General features: G+C 47.9%; 1 protein-coding gene across 1 annotated transcript in view; it reads left to right on the top strand.

Moving 5' to 3' along the window:
• The window catches only part of ERI3 (ERI1 exoribonuclease family member 3), a 220,788-nt gene that overhangs the window by 28,650 nt on the left and 168,938 nt on the right, over positions 1-23,200 (top strand). The window contains exons 3-5 of the mRNA XM_075832560.1: positions 3,715-3,831; positions 11,609-11,668; positions 12,173-12,264. Coding sequence (XP_075688675.1) covers positions 3,715-3,831; positions 11,609-11,668; positions 12,173-12,264 — 269 coding nt within the window. The remainder of the gene's footprint in view (positions 1-3,714; positions 3,832-11,608; positions 11,669-12,172; positions 12,265-23,200) is intronic.

Below are 23,200 nucleotides of genomic sequence, written 5' to 3'. Positions count from 1 at the left end.
TCCTCTCTGCCCCAGTTCTCACTATTTTCAAGACCTAGTTTGTTGTCGGTGAATGTCAACTCACATTTAGTGCTTATTCAAACGAACGGGATATACGTCCGTGCAACGCGCGTGATTTTCACGCGTCTCGCACGGACCTATATTAGTCTATGGGGCAGTGCAGACAGTCGCGTGATTTTTACGCAGCGTGAGTCCGCTGCGAAAAACTCACGACATGTCCGTTCTTTCTGCGTATTTCGCGCATCACGCACCCATTGAAGTCAATGGGTGCATGAAAATCACGCGCACCACACGGAAGCACTTCCGTGGGACGCGCGTGATTTGCGCAACAGCTGTCAAACTATGAATGAAAACAGAAAAGCACCACATGCTTTTCTGTTTACAAACATCCAAACGGAGTGTCATAATGATGGCGGCTGCGCGAAAATCACGCAGCCACGCACCATATGAACATGACACACGGAGCTGTTAAGTGCCTTTTGCACGCGCAAAACGCACACGCTCGTGTAAATCCGGCCTTGTAGCAAGCAAACTACATACCTCGGTCTTCTCTCAGCAGAGTTTCTGTTACAATTGTATCCATTTTAGGCAATTCTCTGAGCTAAAAAGCCTGTTCTCCAGACTGATACATTGTAACAAACAATCAGGATTTATTGCCACATTTCGGTCTTGCCGGGTTTCTGTGCGGTTCTTCCTGGCATTCTTTGCCTCTTCTTTGCCGCAGTCTCGGTGGCCGGATGTTCCCTGGAAGTCCATGTGGAAATATTGGATGCAGCAAAGGTTGGTTTGAGATTTTTCTCTGAGACATCGATGCGTCTTTTTTTTTTTTTTTTGCTCTTCAAAAATGTCATTATGTGAAGTGTATTTTTTATGGTGTTTTCTTCAGAATAAATCCCGCCAAATATAAAAAATGCAGGTAGTAAAACGCTATTTGGAAAAACACCACGAAAAAACTCAATTGCCATTTTACAACAAAAGCCACACAAAAAGTGTGTGTGAACAAGGCCTAAGTGTTCCAAGCGCCATTTATATGGGAAACCTCCTCATTACTGCTGATTGCAGCTTCTCCTCATCGTGGCTCCGTCTCTGTACAACCCTCTTGGAATTCATCATTTGTCATGGGATCTCACAACCACAAAGCCCTTACATTTACAAGCTCCGCCCCCCAGACTCATTCAGAGATAGACACCACCCCAGACTAATTTACAACTACAGTATTTAAAGGGGTATTCCCATCTCAGACATTTATGACATATGTTCCGAATAGCCCCGTTCCAGAGATGGGTTCAGGTCCCAGAGGTGGACCCCGCATCTAACAGACATTTACGGCATATACTGTGCCATAAAGATGTAAATGCCCCGTTGGGGCTATGTTCACATTTACGTTGAAGACTGTCCATGCAGCGCTATTCTCAAAATGACGGATCCCTGACCAAGCCCATCGTCTTTTTCATATCCCCCCCCTCATCCGAACCCATTTTTCCCCCTTACTGCTATAGGCATTTTGCATTTAAAGGGTCATTGTCTGGATGAACGGCGCTGCTTATTCTCAGAGAAGTGGACATCACCACCGTTCCCGGGCGCCGCGCATCATTGAAGATCACACTCTACACAAAACACAGAAATGGAAAATGATTCCAAAAAGCCGGAACTTGATTGGCTGTTTGTGTTGTCTTGGTGGCGATGCCCATGTTGCAGGCGTTCAGCTTCATCTCCGGCTCAGTGGGTAGATTTTAATAAGTCGTCTCTTTGTGCACAATCACGAGGAAGACGACGTGGTCAGATCCGGTCGGAGTCGCCGCTCCCAGTAATGAGCGCACTCCGATAAATCATTTTGTGTTTTTGCTAATCATGTAAAACGCTGAAACAGTTTTTATAAATAAGCTGAAGTTTTCTCGTCTCGTACAACACGCGCTGCAAAACTATTCATCCATTCCAGCGCCATTTTATTTATAGAAGTTCTCCGCCTGCATGTGATCAACGTGGTTATAGGAGAGGGACGATCCCAAGTCTCCAGACCCTTCTCTGCCCTGGAGTCCTCTGAGACAGACTGGTTGCTATGGCCGCGACTCGATGTTCCCACAGTAGCGGCCATAGCAACCAGACCAATCTTAATATATTCATATCAACTAGACTGACAGGACTGGCCCGGCCGGTGTTGGCGGCAATCACACCAGGTGGTTTTCCTTCTCCATTTTACATTATTAATCCGATTTTCCCCTTGAGTACCCCTCGGTGGGGTCTTCGTTCTCTTGTGGCTTGTACAGGGAGGAATCTGACGGGTGACAACTACTGATCTCCCTGCTATCTGAGGCTGCTTTTCCTTCAAGGGTGTGCAGGATTAGAAAGACATGGCCGCTTTCTTACAAAAACAGCGCCACACTTGTCCACAGGTTGTGTGTGGTATTGTAGTCCAGTCGTATGCAGGTGAGCTGTATTATCGGTCACAGGCCACGGACAGGTGTGGCGCTGACTTTGGAGGAAAGCCGCCATGTTTATCTACACCTGTAGAACCCTCTGACCCTCACCTGTACTACTGATCTCCGGCTGCTGGTCGGCCCTCGCAGTGGAGTTTTCATTCCCATTATATATGAGCCTGTAGGGCGGTCGCGGGGTAGCGCCCCCTTTGCACGTGTTCTCCGGTCCCACAGTTGGACAGTTCTGGGTTTCCTCGTCCTACACGCGGGAGACGTCGCTCTGACCCTCGTTGTCACCCCACAGTCGCAGGATCAGGGACGTCTCTCTCCTCTTGGTCACCGCTGGTTCTCCTCTCGCTGACGTCTCACAGATTTTCCTCATTCGATCAATGTCTCTGGAGCCGGGATAACCCTGCGCTTAATGGGATAATGACTGGAAATCCTCCAGGAGTTTTACACGAGTCCCGCAGTGCATTCTGGGAACTGTAGTTGTCTGTAGCAGGCGCGTTACGGCTGGAACACGGCTAAAGGGCCGATGCAATCTCCTGGAACCATCGTTGTATAATGAAACTTCTGCAACTTTCTTATAAACATTGTTTTATTTCTTGCCATTTTCAAGGTCTCTGCTTGCTGTCAGTCATTGGAAACATTAATTGTTTACATTCTGAGGCTGAAAAACCATCCAATTGGTAATGAGATCTATCAATATTGAGTCCTAAACAGGAGAGAGGTTTATGCTGCAGCTGCCTTTAGAATGTCTAGACTTATACACTGTAACAAACCCTCAGCTGTGTGAGCAGGACTAAGTACAATGTCAGTGTCTTCCAGAAATCCGGTTATTCACACAATATGTTATTTTCCCTCATTTTAAAGTAGGCGTTATCTTCTTAATGACCTTTCCACAATATTTTATTTCGCAGCTTGTCTGATTGTTTCACGGCGTTCTCTTCTCCATTAACCTCCAGAGCTGCATTCCTGTCGTCAGAAAGCAATGCATTGTGGGAGCGGAGAATTCAGTTACGCGGGTGGAGCTGAGCTCTTAGATCACGTCTGTCTGCAGAGTGCAGATAAACCACAGACGTAGTTTAAATAGCAGCCAGTAAACTTATGAATGCAGCTCTAGATGTGACTGGAGTATAAGACCAGATGTAACTGAAGGTCAGTACAGGGTAAGATGTTAAAGCCACGTAGTGAACATTGCATGTAGAATAGAATGGTGGAGTGTAGATAATGTAGGGGGGACTCATGAGAAGGGGCTGTATGTATAACGTCTCACGTACTTTCTTCTTACTCTTAGGAAATAATCGAATTCCCTATCCTGAAGTTAAACGGCAGAACCATGGAGATAGAATCGACGTTTCACACGTATGTTCAGCCGGTGGTGCACCCACAGCTCACCCCGTTTTGTACAGAGGTAAGTGTCCCCCATATATCACTGGATTACAACATGTTTTTCTTAAAGGGGTTGTCCAGACTGAGAAAAAAGGATCTGCCTTTGATTTTTTGCAGAAACTGCGCCACATCCGTCCATAGGCTGTGTCTGATATTGCAGCTTATATTGGACTGAAATGCAATACCTGACACGGCCTGTGAACAGATGTGGCGCTGTTTGTGGGGAAGAAAATAAAATCTTTTTTTGTAATCCCGGACAACCCCTTTAAAGGGCTATTCCAGGGGCCACCTCATCTCCGCAGTACTGCTCTCTCTGGGGGGGGGGCTGATATCTCATCGTCCTGGGTGATGAATGGAACGTCAGGACTACAGTAAAGACTGACACACAGGCAGAGCAGTAGTGGAAGGGAAAAAACGTGTTTATTATTGAAGTGCAGCTTTATATTGTATTCAGGGTCTGTGGAAAGCTGGGTGACGACGTCTCTGTTCATAATGGTAGTCATTAGGGGACTAAGGTAATTCAGAAAGTGTTGCTGGACATTAAAACTATTTACATCAAAGGACGACTCGGGGTCTGATGTTTACAGGAAATTTTGTTAAAGATTGTAAGCTCTTCGGGGCAGGGCTCCGCTCATATCTAACATATGTTTGTATTTGTCCTGATACTAAACAATCCTCTGAGCTAAAGATATTAGCAACACAAATCTCTAGTTTGTTACAATGTATCAGTGCAGGTAAAATGTATCCATCTGGAGTCCAGACTGTTCAGCTGAGACTGGATACATTGTAACAAACCCTCAGCTGTGATAATTAATATACTCTGTTCACATCTGCGTTGGAGGCTCGGTCCGCTCGGTCCGGTTCCTCAGTCGTAGATTTGGTAAATAATATTAGAAAAAATGGCGGACAACATGACCGGAACCCGATGAACTCATTGATGTCCGTCATGAGACGGATTTGTGACCTCCGTTTTTTTCCGTTGTTCTGCTGCTATGATAAAGCAGATGTGAACAAGCTCTTATGTCTGTCAGGGTTTCATTATAATCCCCCGTGCTTCCCATGAATGAATCTCCTCGTTATATACAGTTTCCCTGTTTCATCACATCGGGTACGAGATCACGGCGGTGACTTTGGCGTTCAGCATCTGAACGGAAGAGATTTTCTTTGAGCAGATCATAACCCAAGATCCACATACGACTTCAGTCATTGAGATGAGTCCTCTCTGGTGATGGGGGTAGTTGTCCTTCGCTGGCGTATCCTGCTCCTTCTCTTGTAGGATTGTATAAAACACACAGTTGTGTGAAAAGGTCGCGCCCGTCACTAATTAATTGTTGGGATTATCCACCCGTGTGATAAGGTCAGCGCAGTCGTCGCCGCATTAGTCCTGTGTCAGAATGTGCGTGAAGCCGGTATCAACCTGTAGCTGTAAAGTGTGATGTGCGTCCCGGGGACGGGTCGTGTGGAGTGGCGACAATTAGTATTTGTTACATTGTTTGCCGGTCGTTTCCGGATGATTCGTCCTGCGCTGTCACGCTGCTAAACATTGCGGATCCTCCTGTATCTGAGGACGCTCGGTCACCGTGAATGTGCCCGCCATCCATCCGCTTTCCAAAAATATAAAAATGGAGTCATTTACTGCTGTACCGTTCAAGAGTCTAGGAAAGTTGGGTGACAAACTCTTAGGGGGTGATATGGCAACCATATTGGTTTGCTCAGAGATAAAGTAGAAGCAGATGGAGCCGCCCCAGTTACCTGCAGCTCAGCCGTAAAGTGACCGCACGAGGGCGGAGGATCGGACCGCAGAGCGCAGCAACATGCGGGGGTCCTGGGGTACAATACGCACTACCTAGACTGGAAGCAACATCCGCATCACAACTGTCTGTATTATTACACACCCTGCCCCCCAGCTCATGTATTATTACACCCTGCCCCCCCCAGCTCCTGTATTATTACACACCCTGCCTCCCCCAGCTCCTGTATTATTACACACCCTGCCCCCCCCAGCTCCTGTATTATTACACACCCTGCCCCCCCAGCTCCTGTATTATTACACACCCTGCCCCCCAGCTCCTGTATTATTACACACCCTGCCCCCCCAGCTCATGTATTATTACACACCCTGCCCCCCCAGCTCCTGTATTATTACACACCCTGCCCCCCCAGCTCCTGTATTATTACACACCCTGCCCCCCCCAGCTCCTGTATTATTACACACCCTGCCCCCCCCAGCTCCTGTATTATTACACACCCTGCCCCCCCCAGCTCCTGTATTATTACACACCCTGCCCCCCCCAGCTCCTGTATTATTACACACCCTGCCCCCCCCAGCTCCTGTATTATTACACACCCTGCCCCCCCAGCTCATGTATTATTACACACCCTGCCCCCCCCAGCTCCTGTATTATTACACACCCTGCCCCCCCCAGCTCCTGTATTATTACACACCCTGCCCCCCCCAGCTCCTGTATTATTACACACCCTGCCCCCCCCAGCTCCTGTATTATTACACACCCTGCCCCCCCCAGCTCCTGTATTACACACCCTGCCCCCCCCAGCTCCTGTATTATTACACACCCTGCCCCCCCCAGCTCCTGTATTATTACACACCCTGCCCCCCCCCAGCTCCTGTATTATTACACACCCTGCCCCCCCAGCTCCTGTATTATTACACACCCTGCCCCCCCCAGCTCCTGTATTATTACACACCCTGCCCCCCCAGCTCCTGTATTATTACACACCCTGCCCCCCCCAGCTCCTGTATTATTACACACCCTGCCCCCCCAGCTCCTGTATTATTACACACCCTGCCCCCCCAGCTCATGTATTATTACACACCCTGCCCCCCCAGCTCCTGTATTATTACACACCCTGCCCCCCCAGCTCCTGTATTATTACACCCCCTGCCCCCCCAGCTCCTGTATTATTACACCCCCTGCCCCCCCAGCTCATGTATTATTACACACCCTGCCCCCCCCCAGCTCATGTATTATTACACACCCTGCCCCCCCAGCTCCTGTATTATTACACACCCTGCCCCCCCAGCTCCTGTATTATTACACCCCCTGCCCCCCCAGCTCATGTATTATTACACACCCTGCCCCCCCAGCTCCTGTATTATTACACACCCTGCCCCCCCAGCTCCTGTATTATTACACACCCTGCCCCCCCCAGCTCCTGTATTATTACACACCCTGCCCCCCCAGCTCATGTATTATTACACACCCTGCCCCCCCAGCTCCTGTATTATTACACACCCTGCCCCCCCAGCTCATGTATTATTACACACCCTGCCCCCCCAGCTCCTGTATTATTACACACCCTGCCCCCCCAGCTCCTGTATTATTACACACCCTGCCCCCCCAGCTCATGTATTATTACACACCCTGCCCCCCCAGCTCCTGTATTATTACACACCCTGCCCACCAGCTCGTGTATTATTACACACCCTGCCCCCCAGCTCGTGTATTATTACACACCCTGCCCCCCAGCTCGTGTATTATTACACACCCTGCCCCCCCCAGCTCCTGTATTATTACACACCCTGCCCCCCCAGCTCCTGTATTACACACCCTGCCCCCCCAGCTCGTGTATTATTACACACCCTGCCCCCCCAGCTCGTGTATTATTACACACCCTGCCCCCCAGCTCGTGTATTATTACACACCCTGCCCCCCCAGCTCGTGTATTATTACACACCCTGCCCCCCCAGCTCATGTATTATTACACACCCTGCCCACCAGCTCATGTATTATTACACACCCTGCCCCCCAGCTCATGTATTATTACACACCCTGCCCCCCCAGCTCATGTATTATTACACACCCTGCCCCCCCAGCTCATGTATTATTACACACCCTGCCCACCAGCTCATGTATTATTACACACCCTGCCCCCCCAGCTCGTGTATTATTACACCCCCTGCCCCCCCAGCTCATGTATTATTACACACCCTGCCCCCCCCAGCTCGTGTATTATTACACACCCTGCCCCCCCAGCTCGTGTATTATTACACACCCTGCCCCCCCCCAGCTCGTGTATTATTACACACCCTGCCCCCCCAGCTCCTGTATTATTACACACCCTGCCCCCCCAGCTCCTGTATTATTACACCCCCTGCCCCCCCAGCTCATGTATTATTACACCCCCTGCCCCCCCCAGCTCCTGTATTATTACACACCCTGCCCCCCCAGCTCCTGTATTATTACACACCCTGCCCCCCCCAGCTCCTGTATTATTACACACCCTGCCCCCCCAGCTCATGTATTATTACACACCCTGCCCCCCCAGCTCCTGTATTATTACACACCCTGCCCCCCCAGCTCCTGTATTATTACACACCCTGCCCCCCCAGCTCATGTATTATTACACACCCTGCCCCCCCAGCTCCTGTATTATTACACACCCTGCCCCCCCCAGCTCCTGTATTATTACACACCCTGCCCCCCCAGCTCCTGTATTACACACCCTGCCCCCCCAGCTCGTGTATTATTACACACCCTGCCCACCAGCTCGTGTATTATTACACACCCTGCCCCCCAGCTCGTGTATTATTACACACCCTGCCCCCCAGCTCGTGTATTATTACACCCCCTGCCCCCCCAGCTCGTGTATTATTACACACCCTGCCCCCCAGCTCGTGTATTATTACACCCCCTGCCCCCCCAGCTCCTGTATTATTACACCCCCTGCCCCCCAGCTCCTGTATTATTACACACCCTGCCCCCCCAGCTCCTGTATTATTACACCCCCTGCCCCCCAGCTCGTGTATTATTACACACCCTGCCCCCACAGCTCATGTATTATTACACACCCTGCCCCCCCAGCTCCTGTATTATTACACACCCTGCCCCCCCAGCTCCTGTATTATTACACACCCTGCCCCCCCAGCTCCTGTATTATTACACACCCTGCCCCCCCAGCTCATGTATTATTACACACCCTGCCCCCCCAGCTCCTGTATTATTACACACCCTGCCCCCCAGCTCATGTATTATTACACACCCTGCCCCCCAGCTCCTGTATTATTACACACCCTGCCCCCCAGCTCGTGTATTATTACACACCCTGCCCCCCAGCTCCTGTATTATTACACACCCTGCCCCCCCAGCTCCTGTATTATTACACACCCTGCCCCCCCAGCTCCTGTATTATTACACACCCTGCCCCCCCAGCTCATGTATTATTACACACCCTGCCCCCCCAGCTCCTGTATTATTACACACCCTGCCCCCCAGCTCATGTATTATTACACACCCTGCCCACCAGCTCCTGTATTATTACACACCCTGCCCCCCCAGCTCCTGTATTATTACACACCCTGCCCCCCCAGCTCATGTATTATTACACACCCTGCCCCCCCAGCTCCTGTATTATTACACACCCTGCCCCCCCCAGCTCCTGTATTATTACACACCCTGCCCCCCCAGCTCCTGTATTACACACCCTGCCCCCCCAGCTCGTGTATTATTACACACCCTGCCCACCAGCTCGTGTATTATTACACACCCTGCCCCCCAGCTCGTGTATTATTACACACCCTGCCCCCCAGCTCGTGTATTATTACACCCCCTGCCCCCCCAGCTCGTGTATTATTACACACCCTGCCCCCCAGCTCGTGTATTATTACACCCCCTGCCCCCCCAGCTCCTGTATTATTACACCCCCTGCCCCCCAGCTCCTGTATTATTACACACCCTGCCCCCCCAGCTCCTGTATTATTACACCCCCTGCCCCCCAGCTCGTGTATTATTACACACCCTGCCCCCACAGCTCATGTATTATTACACACCCTGCCCCCCCAGCTCCTGTATTATTACACACCCTGCCCCCCCAGCTCCTGTATTATTACACACCCTGCCCCCCCAGCTCCTGTATTATTACACACCCTGCCCCCCCAGCTCATGTATTATTACACACCCTGCCCCCCCAGCTCCTGTATTATTACACACCCTGCCCCCCAGCTCATGTATTATTACACACCCTGCCCCCCAGCTCCTGTATTATTACACACCCTGCCCCCCAGCTCGTGTATTATTACACACCCTGCCCCCCAGCTCCTGTATTATTACACACCCTGCCCCCCCAGCTCCTGTATTATTACACACCCTGCCCCCCCAGCTCCTGTATTATTACACACCCTGCCCCCCCAGCTCATGTATTATTACACACCCTGCCCCCCCAGCTCCTGTATTATTACACACCCTGCCCCCCAGCTCATGTATTATTACACACCCTGCCCCCCAGCTCCTGTATTATTACACACCCTGCCCCCCCAGCTCCTGTATTATTACACACCCTGCCCCCCCAGCTCATATATTATTACACACCCTGCCCCCCAGCTCATGTATTATTACACACCCTGCCCCCCAGCTCATGTATTATTACACACCCTGCCCCCCCCAGCTCCTGTATTATTACACACCCTGCCCCCCAGCTCGTGTATTATTACAGGGGGTGTCATTCTGGCGCCTGCCTGCTGCAGATCTGTCACATTGTGGATAGATCGCGTGCATTGGTCCTCCATGTATTTGCAGGGGTCTTCTGTGGTCGTTCAGGGCTCTATAAGTGACAATCCGGAGCCTCCTGATTCCAAGTTCCTCATCCTAGTGACTTAATGAACTGCAAAAGAAAATCCTACAGCGTCCTCTCCTGTTTTAATTAACATTTCTCCCTGAAAGGTATTTATTACCGTTCCTCCTCCGCCATTAGTGGGAGAGAAGTCGGAGCCCTGCTATTTATTACAATTAATTATACTTGCATTGTGAGTTAATAATCGGCTCCTTACACGCGGTCAGAGAGCGGCGAGATACAATGAGCGCCATGTGGATGTCTCTACCCGCAGATGTCGGTGCACGGGAATGTGAGGGGTAGAACAGAATACACCACGGCTAAACCTCAATTCCCTGATCATTGGGAGAAATTCTCTGTGTCCACTCTCAGCACAAATTGTTACAATGTATCAGTGCAGGTTCCATGTATGTTACTGTTGGGAATGGTCAGCTCTTGAGCCCGGGCTCCTGTCTGTTCTGTATTGTACCCGGCTTCATGTCGTGGTACCTTCTATCCTGTTACCAGCTCCTGCTGCGCTCCTCTTATAGTATCTCATCAAATTTGCAGGATCACTGCTAAGAAATGACTTCCCATAAAAATAATACACGTTCGGTGCGGCTCAGTCGTTTGAAGTTCCCAGGATTTTATTAAAGTTATTTCTTGGTGCAGGAAATAATGTTTATGCCATTGTTAATGTGGTCACCGGGGCGCAGGACTGGATCTAATGATCTGATCACACGTGCGCTCCTGCCCGTTCTGGAGATTTCCCGGTAACTTTTTGCTTCCCCTTCCTCATCCTCTCCTGTTCTCTCCACCCACCATGACAGGACGGACGAGGTTTCTATCACTTCTGTACATTCACTGGAAAAATAAATTCCAACAAAACTCACTTTATCTGTCAGTGCTGTCGCCCTGGGTTTCCGGGAAAGTTGGGTGAAGCAATATTTTCGTAGTTACAGCTCCCTCGTGGGTTGTCACCCAGCTTTCCCAGACTCTTGAATTGCAAATTAGCCCGTGATACATCCCCCACCCAGGAATCTAGGAAAGCTGAATGACCAATATAATTTAATGGTTGTCACCCAGCTTTTCCAGAAACCGATCTAACCAAGAGACGGCTGAACACACCTTGTCTTGGGGACGCTCAACGACTTTATTGGGACTGATTCTTATACAATGTATCTATGTCATTGTTTGTTTTTGTCTCATTTCTGTTACTTTGTAACCTTCTTATTGGTGTCTCTTTCTCGCAGCTGACGGGAATAATCCAAGAAATGGTGGACGGGCAGCCGACTCTGAGCCAAGTCCTGGAGGTGAGACTCCTGACGCGTCTAAAGCATTGCAGGAATTATTTAGACATTTTTCAGCCCCTCCTTGGCCGCCATACATTGTGTCCCCACCTCTGTTCCACGCCGCTCACATGTCACGTCTGTTCGCTCTACACGCGTGTTATATGCGGTCCAGGAGCGATTCTGTATGAGGAGAAATCCTTGGCCCCGCAGTGTAACCTTGATGTTCTAACAATCAATGATCGCCCCCTCCCCGGATAATTATCTGCAGAGAACCTTATGATAACATCCTCTCCTGATTTTGCCTGGAGCCCTCCAGCAGTGGTGTGACCTTCTAGTATGTGCCCCCCCTCTGGTAAACAAGCACCGAATCTTGTTAATAACTGGGGGAGTCTAGGAGGGGGCAGATAAGATCACAATTTTCTCCCTGGTCTGATTACATGGCCTTATCTGTGCAGGAACTGGTGTCTCCGCCAAAGCCAAAAGCCGCACATGACATTCCCTTTGTGTCTCCGTCTTGTCTTTCAGAGAGTCGACGAGTGGATGGCCAAAGAGGGTCTTTTAGATCCCAGCGTCAAGTCGATCTTCGTCACCTGCGGCGACTGGGACTTAAAACTCATGTGAGTATAAAGTGATGGAGCGGAACGTTCTCTGTACACAGCCCCACGTCTGATCGAGCCGCAGATCCTCTGCCAACACTCCCGGGGGACTGACGGGCCCTTGTCTTATTGGTGGCCCCTCAGCCTTTTCTTGTAGCCATATACCTGCAGATGCATGACTACTGTAGTAGAATTAGGTCCGCACCATTTTTTATGTATTTGAGATGTTTCATACTTTTTTGTATTTTTATGTTTTTTTTTACAATATTTTCTGCTTACTATAGAAACCGTCAGCAAGCTTGTGGTCCGACCCGCCTGACAGCTTAGCTGAACTTCTACAATATAAGGGGAGCAGTTAGATATTCCTACATCAAATGACTGTACAGGGCCTGGTCTAAAGAGAACGCTTCCCAGAATGCAAATCACCAGAACACGCAGACACTGAATAAACAGGGTGTGCTGTAAGATTTCAGCTCTGAAGCTGCAAATAATTCTATTTATAAGCCAGCTGAGTGTCACAAGCCGTCTGTGGAGGAGGTGGTGGTCTGCAGGCAGTGGGGGGATGGAGTTGTACGGCCTCTTAGCCGACCCCTGACTTAGGCCTGTGTTAATCTGAGGAAGGGTCAATAAGACAGGGAGACTCGATCGCATCTTTACATTCTTTGTGCGGTGAAGCCGGGACGTTACTGTTCTCCTCTATTATATATCTGTAACACTCGACGCTCGCTGACACTTTGTATCTGACAATCAAACTTCCTATAAGGGATTGTCCACTTTCTGTAAGGATTCGTGAAATGAGTCTGAACGATCCCACAAATCCCCCCCTTGGTCGCCTTCTTTTTCTTGATCATGTGAGAAATATATAAAGAAATTGTCTGTATGTGTTCCAGGGTATCCGAAATTCCCCCCCCCCCCCCCAAACCTGTGTCATGACTGCAAGGTCAGTCTACAGAGATGGTTGTGGTCTGTAAGCATGGAGACGCATAGCACTGCATACGAGCTGTAGCCACAAAACGGGACAAGATTTGAATTAAGACGATTTGCTTCATTTTTTATTTTAGATGCTTTGAAGCAATTGGGGAAAAAATATTGGTTGCAATTTTGTTATGAAAAGTTCTATTACTCTTTCTAGATATTCCTCTGTGACTCCAGGATGATGCAATGTACCCGCGCTGACGCACCCTTGCCCCGCGCTGACGCACCCTTGCCCCGCGCTGACGCGCCCTTGCCCCGCCCTGACGCACGTATTTCCATTTTTTGCACATTTTACTCAGTAAATCTCCCACAATCAGAGGATTGTCTAGACCAGGCGTCGGCAACCCATGGCACGTGTGTCACAGCTGGCACGCAGAACGTGTTTACCCGGCACGCTGAGTCCTAAGCCCCACAAATGCTCTCCAGCCTAAACCTAGCCCAATACCACCCCCTTGATTGGGGGCTCTAGCATGCGCTGACGTCATTGGTTTCTTTATGGCCAGAGAACGCACAGCGCTTGCCTGAGATTACACTGAAGAAAGCAGTGACGTCCGCGCAGGGCAATGGGGCGGCATTTGGCCGGGATGTAGGTGCCAGTCTCGGGTACTGTCGCCCCCTAATACTACATGTCCTCTTATCCTTTATAAGCCTTGTAAGGAACAAGAAGTGCGCCTGTCTCATGTCACATAGACCTTCTTGTTAGGATTTTCATGTTGCATGGCACGCTGAGCATTTCATCATTGATTTGATTTTTTTTAAATTGGCACGCGGTACAAAATAGTTTTCCTACCCCTGGCGTAGACTGAACAAATTGTAACAAAACCTCAGATATGAGAAGGCAAGAACAGGATTGCAGACTGACGAACAGTAAACGTTAATGTTTCCAGTCACTGACAAGCAGAGATTTTGAAAATGGTGAGGAAATAAAACATAAAGTCTCTCAGAAATGTGGATAATATTTCACTATACAATGATTGGCCCTTTAGTCTCTCGGTCATTTTTGGAGTGCCGGTCGGGTTCCCCGGGATATCGGATGTATACCCCCCCCTCCCCCTGCCCCCGCTGACATTAATCATGGTTCAGGCGGGACGTGCGGCGATGTTTGTGTTCTCGCTGTTCTTTTTATCACGCGTTGGAAGGACCGGGTGACACACGGCAGTAAATTGATATCTGGAATGTCTTAGCGCTGGTTAGTTTTATTTTGACATCAATTTTCAAATTTAGCACTTAATAAGAAAATAAAAAAATAACGAGGGGCAGACAGCAGATTGCCGTGTTTTATGGCGTCCTCCAGAGAGAGATGGAAACTTACAGTGTGATTAAAGGAGGCGAAGAAATGTAAAACAAGACCGCGCAACACCAGCGCACGCTGTCAGCCAGGAGAAGAAGCATGTCATCCCGTCTGAGAGGACTACACTCCCCATCATGTGCTTCTGAGCTGTGTATCTGAACCTATCATGTGTGATACTGTCTGCTGAGCCGTGTATCTAATCCTATAATGTGTGATACTGTCTGCTGAGCTGTGTATCTAATCCTATCATGTGTGATACTGTCTGCTGAGCCGTGTATCTAATCCTATCATGTGTGATACTGTCTGCTGAGCTGTGTATCTAATCCTATCATGTGTGATACTGTCTGCTGAGCCACTGTATCTAATGCTATCCTGTGTGATACTGTCTGCTGAGCCCTGTATCTAATCCTATCATGTGTGATACTGTCTGCTGAGCTGTGTATCTAATCCTATTATGTGTGATGCTGTCTGCTGAGCCGCTGTATCTAATCCTATCATGTGTGATACTGTCTGCTGAGCTGTGTATCTAATCCTATCATGTGTGATACTGTCTGCTGAGCTGTGTATCTGAACCTATCATGTGTGATACTGTCTGCTGAGCTGTGTATCTAATCCTATCATGTGTGATACTGTCTGCTGAGCCGTGTATCTAATCCTATCATGTGTGATACTGTCTGCTGAGCTGTGTATCTAATCCTATCATGTGTGATACTGTCTGCTGAGCTGTGTATCTAATCCTATCATGTGTGATACTGTCTGCTGAGCTGTGTATCTAATCCTATCATGTGTGATACTGTCTGCTGAGCTGTGTATCTAATCCTATCATGTGTGATACTGTCTGCTGAGCTGTGTATCTAATGCTATCATGTGTGATGCTGTCTGCTGAGCTGTGTATCTAATCTTGTGTGATACTGTCTGCTGAGCTGTGTATCTAATCCTATCATGTGTGATACTGTCTGCTGAGCTGTGTATCTAATCCTATCATGTGTGATACTGTCTGCTGAGCGGTGTATCTAATCCTATCATGTGTGATAATGTCTGCTGAGCTGTGTATCTAATCCTATCATGTGTGATACTGTCTGCTGAGCTGTGTATCTAATCCTATCATGTGTGATACTGTCTGCTGAGGTGTGTATCTAATCCTATCATGTGTGATACTGTCTGCTGAGCTGTGTATCTAATCCTATCATGTGTGATACTGTCTGCTGAGCGGTGTATCTAATCCTATCATGTGTGATACTGTCTGCTGAGCTGTGTATCTAATCCTATCATGTGTGATACTGTCTGCTGAGCTGTGTATCTGAACCGATCATGTGTGATACTGTCTGCTGAGCTGTGTATCTAATCCTACCATGTGTGATACTGTCTGCTGAGCTGTGTATCTAATCCTATCATGTGTGACACTGTCTGCTGAGCGGTGTATCTAATCCTATCATGTGTGATACTGTCTGCTGAGCTGTGTATCTAATCCTATCATGTGTGATACTGTCTGCTGAGCTGTGTATCTAATCCTATCATGTATGATACTGTCTGCTGAGCCGCTGTATCTAATCCTATTATGTGTGATGCTGTCTGCTGAGCTGTGTATCTAATCCTATCATGTGTGATGCTGTCTGCTGAGCCGTGTATCTAATCCTATCACGTGTGATACTGTCTGCTGAGCTGTGTATCTAATCCTATCATGTGTGATACTGTGCTGAGCTGTGTATCTAATCCTATCATGTGTGATACTGTCTGCTGAGCTGTGTATCTAATCCTATCATGTGTGATACTGTCTGCTGAGCTGTGTATCTAATCCTATCATGTGTGATACTGTCTGCTGAGCTGTGTATCTAATCCTATCATGTGTGATACTGTCTGCTGAGCCGCTGTATCTAATCCTATCATGTGTGATACTGTCTGCTGAGCTGTGTATCTAATCCTATCATGTGTGATGCTGTCTGCTGAGCCGTGTATCTAATCCTATCACGTGTGATACTGTCTGCTGAGCTGTGTATCTAATCCTATCATGTGTGATACTGTCTGCTGAGCTGTGTATCTAATCCTATCATGTGTGATACTGTCTGCTGAGCTGTGTATCTAATCCTATCATGTGTGATACTGTCTGCTGAGCTGTGTATCTAATCCTATCATGTGTGATACTGTCTGCTGAGCCGTGTATCTAATCCTATCACGTGTGATACTGTCTGCTGAGCTGTGTATCTAATCCTATCACGTGTGATACTGTCTGCTGAGCTGTGTATCTAATCCTATAATGTGTGATACTGTCTGCTGAGCCGCTGTATCTAATCCTATTATGTGTGATGCTGTCTGCTGAGCCGTGTATCTAATCCTATCACGTGTGATACTGATTCTAAAAAATACCCCACAGAATTGTGGCTGACACCAGTTGTTACCAGCATGACCTGTGTAAATCTCCATGTAACACGGAGTGACTTTGCAGATCATTTGCTTTCGTGATCTTGTCTGAGTTCTATTCTGTCTACAGTCACATCCAAAGCTGCATACCCAATTCAGTTGCTTTCCCTTCTACCAGAGAGAAGTGCATTTTTGGGAGATCAGTCAGTGGTAGATACAGAATTAGAATGGCACCAGCAGAATTGTGACTGCAGCTTTGGATGTGACTAGAGTAAGGCATGATGTAACTCTGGCTCAGTGTAAGATACAGCACAGCCTCAGCAATGTAGTTATAACCTGTGAAATTTCTTATAAAGCAGCGCTGCGGTTTAGGGTATGAAGTGGCGGCTCTCGAAGACTGCGAGCGGAACACTGAATATTTGTCATTTTTTTGGGGTCACGTCTCATGACCCCCTGGACCTGCTCTCTGTTCTTCAGAGGGTTAACCAGACCTGTTTTAAAGACTGGGGGAGGGGCAGTGGCTGACACTATAAGTGAGTATTAAATGGCGGCTGCTGCGGTTTACTGCGGTTATAAAGCAGCGTCTGCGCTGAAGTGTTTATGGTCCGTGCCCCTCGTCTTATCTGCACATTAGTGAAAGCTCGTCAGTAAATTACGCCGCTTCTTCCATTTTATTTTGAGTGTAATTCTTCTCTCGGAAGCGCCGCTCTCCAAATAACAGTGAATTAAGAGCCCTCCGTTTCTTTACTATTTATTGCCACAAGACCAATATGGCCGACCAAAGAGACGAGCGGCTCAGAACTAAAGTGTCGCCCCCCCCGTCACCTAATTAGACTGAGCCAAATAAGTCATTACAGAGGCTGGACTGAGCCCCCGGTTACAGGGATATTTACTGCAATATGAACCGTGGTAGCAGAACAAGTGGCGGATATTCCCCAGAAGCCTCGTATTATGTGGCAGAAAGCGTCGGTACCGCACAAAAAGTAATAATGGGGGGGGGGGGGGGATCGCTATAAAGTTTTGCTGTAGACGCACTCTCTCTTCTCTGTAAAGAAGCCGTTCTAGTAAATGTTCCCGCAGCCGCTTCATCGTCAGGCCCCGTTTCCAGCTCCGTTGTATTTTTCATATAGACTTCAGTGGACTTGGGACCCGCTGCTTCCTCAAACCGCGACAAACCCCAGAAACTGCACGGTCTTCAAATCCGCAATGGGAATAAGATTAATTTAAATATTGCTTTCTATAAATGTGGCCGGTCAGAGTCGTCTTCCAATCCTTGTATATACAAGAAGTGACAAGTCTCTACAGTCTGATGTTCTCCATCACATTGTGACGCTGATCACTGCCGCTCTTCTCACACCAACTGCTTTCTCCACTTCATCTTGTTCTCGTTACAGAAAAGCTTTCCATTAATGACTTCAACAGGGGTTGTCATCAGCCTTCATTCTTCATTTGGACAGAATAGTGCAGCAGAATAATGAGTACAGCTCTGGAGTATAATACAGACTGCAACTCAGGATCAGTACAGGATAAGTAATGTAATGTATGTACACAGAGACTCCACCAGCAGAATAGTGAGTGCAGCTCTGGAGTATAATACAGACTGCAACTCAGGATCAGTACAGGATAAGTAATGTATATACACAGTGACTCCACCAGCAGAATAGTGAGTGCAGCTCTGGAGTATAATACAGGATGTAACTCAGGATCAGTACAGGATAAGTAATGTAATGTATGTACACAGAGACTCCACCAGCAGAATAGTGAGTGCAGCTCTGGAGTATAATACAGGATGTAACTCAGGATCAGTACAGGATAAGTAATGTAATGTATGTACACAGTGACTCCACCAGCAGAATAGTGAGTGCAGCTTTGGAGTATAATACAGACTGCAACTCAGGATCAGTACAGGATAAGTAATGTAATGTATGTACACAGAGACTCCATCAGCAGAATAGTGAGTGCAGCTCTGGAGTATAATACAGGATGTAACTCAGGATCAGTACAGGATAAGTAATGTAATGTATGTACACAGTGACTCCACCAGCAGAATAGTGAGTGCAGCTCTGGAGTATAATACAGGATATAACTCGGGATCAGTACAGGATAAGTAATGTAATGTATATACACAGTGACTCCACCAGCAGAATAGTGAGTACAGCTCTGGAGTATAATACAGGATATAACTCAGGATCAGTACAGGATAAGTAATGTAATGTATGTACACAGAGACTCCACCAGCAGAATAGTGAGTGCAGCTCTGGAGTATAATACAGGATGTAACTCCGGATCAGTACAGGAGAAGTAATGTAATGTATGTACACAGTGACTCCACCAGCAGAATAGTGAGTGCAGCTCTGGAGTAGAATACAGGATGTAACTCAGGATCAGTACAGGATAATAATGTAATGTATGTACACAGTGACACCACCAGCAGAATAGTGAGTGCAGCTCTGGAGTATAATACAGGATGTAACACAGGATCAGTACAGGATAAGTAATGTATGTACACAGTGACTCCACCAGCAGAATAGTGAGTGCAGCTCTGGAGTAGAATACAGGATGTAACTCAGGATCAGTACAGGATAAGTAATGTAATGTATGTACACAGTGACTCCACCAGCAGAATAGTGAGTGCAGCTCTGGGGTATAATACAGGATGTAACTCAGGATCAGTACAGGATAAGTAATGTATGTACACAGTGACTCCACCAGCAGAATAGTGAGTGCAGCTCTGGAGTTTAATACAGGATGTAACTCAGGATCAGTACAGGATAAGTAATGTAATGTATGTACACAGTGACTCCACCAGCAGAACAGTGAGTGCAGCTCTGGAGTATAATACAGGATATAACTCAGGATCAGTACAGGATAAGTAATGTAATGTATGTACACAGTGACTCCACCAGCAGAATAGTGAGTGCAGCTCTGGAGTATAATACAGGATGTAACTCAGGATCAGTACAGGATATGTCATGTACACAGACTGCTGTTTTTCAGAGATGATATCTGTATACTATTTTGATCTATAGAGAGTTGATGTTACTTGTGTCTACTTTAGTTGTAATAAGGTAAATACTTTGATACTTTGTTTCATTGATGTGTCAGTTATTCCGCCATTACAGCTCCGGCCAGTGAATATATTACATACAGATATTGATGTTATTTTATTGTGAGTTTTGAGGGAATGAAGTTTTTGTTCTGCAAAAGTTTTCGGCGTGTGAGTGAGTCTGCGGCTGGGATGTGATTGCAGCAGACAATGTTGTGAACAGATCCGTCACGGAGTCGTCTTCTGACTTCAGGCCACAAACAGATTAAAAATGAAGACGGTTACTTTGTGGATTCTGGGGCTTGGATGGGGGCCCCAGTGCAGGAGTTAATTTAATATGAGGGGGAAGCAGTTGGGTGAGAACTTGGAAGCGGCTCCTTTATAAGGAGTAAATAAATAGAATGTGAAGATGGAGCAGACGAGTTCTGAGGGTCGGAGCAGCAGAAGATTGAAGAGGTGGATGCAGGAACCTGTGCGGCTCTTTTCTTGCCTCAGGCAGACTCTGTATCTCCTGGAGAATGACAGCAGTGTGACACCAGCAAAATAATTACTAACAAATCCCAGCGACTGCAAACCGCTCCGTGTCTTCAGCAGCGTGTCACGGAGCATCAGAGGAGGAGACAGCCGCGTCCACGACTAGTGCCATGTGCGGGCCCCGGCGAGGTGCGATCACACTCAACCTTTATCCCTCACGGGTTACTGATCGCAGTCTGGTGGCCGCTCTGCAGGAAGCCGCGTCCCATACAAGAAGCAGATTGTGCCCTCCGGCATAAACCAGGTGGAGGGAATGTGAACACTGCGGACAAAGTGTAAAGGGACATTTTACCGTCACAACTTTCCTGACACAATATTTCCGCGCATAACAAGAGTCTGAGAATAAACGTTGTTGTAATAAGCGTGTCGCTGAGGTTGGCGTTCCGAGGCCTCGGCATCGTTACAATCATTTTATTAGGGCGTACAAGGGTCATTTTGTCATAGTTGTGAATTTTGGCAGAAAAAAATAACAATTACAGGTTGTCCAGGATTAGAAAAACATGACACCCCAAAAATAGCGCCACACCTGTCCAGAGCTTGTGTCTGGTATTTTAGCTCCGTGTTCCCGGGGGTGAGGAGTGTGCCCGGGGGTGAGGAGTGTGCCCGGGGGTGAGGAGTGTGCCCGAGGGTGAGGAGAGTGCCCGGGGGTGAGGAGTGTGCCCGAGGGTGAGGAGAGTGCCCGGGGGTGAGGAGAGTGCCCGGGGGTGAGGAGTATGCCCGAGGGTGAGGAGAGTGCCCGGGGGTGAGGAGTGTGCCCGGGGATAAGGAGAGTGCCCGGGGTGAGGAGTGTGCCCTGGGTTAGGAGTTTTTCCAGGGTAAGGAGTTTTTCCAGGGTAAGTAGTTTGTCTGGGGTAATGAGTGTCCAGGGTAAGGCCCCATGGAGAGGACCGTAGATTTCGTCCGTAACTACAGACCCATTCATTTCTATGGCCAACGGAGACCTTCCAGTAAGTTTACGGGTAGGTGTTTGTGTTGTAGGAAGGCTCCGCAGAAGGTCGGACATGTCCTATTTTTTTCTTTTTACAGACCGTGTCCCATACTTTAAATGGCTGTCCAGGGCCGGCTGTGGCCGTATTCATGGACTGTGATTACGGGCACGATTGTGTCCATGGGGTCTTCGTGTCCAGGGTCTGTTTTTTTACTGTATGGATCGGCGTGGTATCGTGCGCTATGTCATGCAGAGGTATCCAGCAAAAACCGTTCACTTCACAGAACTACTGGTCTTCTTCTTTTAGTGGGACCTGCGGGTGATGCTTTCCACTGTGTGTCTTTATAGTGACATATTTCGGATAAAGGTTCTGACGTGATGTGAACAGCGCCTAATATCGCAGTTCTGTGCTGGAGCGAGGTGCCGACTTGTCACTATTTATATTACTTTGTATATTTTTTGATGATCAGAGGTCATTGTATTATTGCTTCCCGGAAGGTTTAACCAGAGAATCGAAAATCCTACATATTGCTTTGTAACACAGGGGTTCAGAGTGCGCCCCTTGTCCAGCGCCCACCCCCTGAATGTGGTGTATATAAGGGGTGTGAGGCAGAGATTTGCGAGCTTCCGTTCATTAGTGCCGGCTGACAGCAGATCGAGCCTGTGCGCTGCTCCCTGTCATGTCTACACTTCACGCGCACTGATATTTAAAGCTGACGCGCCACTTATAGACTTGTTGTACCGTGACAAGTTAAAATAAATAAATTTGGAGTCCTCCTGTCATGGTGTCCTCGGCTGCTGTCACCGGCGCAGTAATAAGCTGCATCTTATTATGCATGTGTTGTGGTAATTATTTATTTGATATAAGGCTGTGACTATAGACGGTAAACATGTGTATTGTGCGCACGGATGAAACCATTGGAAGATGGCGGATAGAAATAGAAGAAACCGCAATAATTCAATGCAAACGGACGAGATACCTGACAGCGACACAGAGCAGTTTGTCCAACAAGTCAGTCGCCTCCCTGCAACTCGATCATTAGCAGCTTTCCTATAATGTGACGGAGAATTGTGTAAGGAGGCGCCGTGCTGTCCCCGGCCGTCAGGTGTGCGCAGCCGCCATGTCCTTAATGAGGGCTCTAAAATCATCCACAGGTTTCCTCGCTTGACGTTCTTATGTTAGATGTTACATTGTAACGCTCGGACCTCTGTGACGATTCTGATTCTCTTCCCTGAGTCATCCCGGATCCTGGAGGGGGTTGTAGTTCTTTGTGCCTCCATGTTTAGAACAGGTTAAATCAACATAAGATATTCGTAACTAACGAGAATAACTGCAGGATCCGATGGGCGCTGTCGCTGAGTAGTGATAAAAAGGAACTAGGATGACGTTAAATGGCGAGTTAAGAGACTACAGCGTGCTTCGAAGTCGATTCCGGTTGGTTATTCATGTAAAGCCTCTTAATAAGTTTGGCGCATCTCAGGCGGACAGAACATGAGCTCCAGTACGAGCAGCGCTGCAATTTGTGCTTTTTTTTTTCTGTCTTTAAAAATCTTAAACCTTGTTTTTTATTCTTGGCCCCGCCCCTCCTGGTTAACCCCGCCCATTTTACCGTGTCACTTTTGAAAAGTGTCGAGGTGAGAAAAGTTGCCGCTATAATGTACACCAAAATGTACGACTTTTTTAGGCTAGAAAAGTGGCGTAATGCTGAAAACAAATTCTACCCATAAGTCCTTTTACACGGCCTGATGTGATCCGTAAAAACAAGCGCCGATTAGGCAGACGGCTCACTGATCGGTAATGTATGGTGATGGATTACTACGATGG

Source organism: Rhinoderma darwinii, chromosome 7 (assembly GCF_050947455.1).
Source record: "Rhinoderma darwinii isolate aRhiDar2 chromosome 7, aRhiDar2.hap1, whole genome shotgun sequence".
NCBI classification, from domain to species: domain Eukaryota; kingdom Metazoa; phylum Chordata; class Amphibia; order Anura; family Rhinodermatidae; genus Rhinoderma; species Rhinoderma darwinii.
The sequence above is the reverse complement of the archived record's forward strand: the minus strand, read 5'-3'. Positions and strand labels throughout refer to the sequence as shown.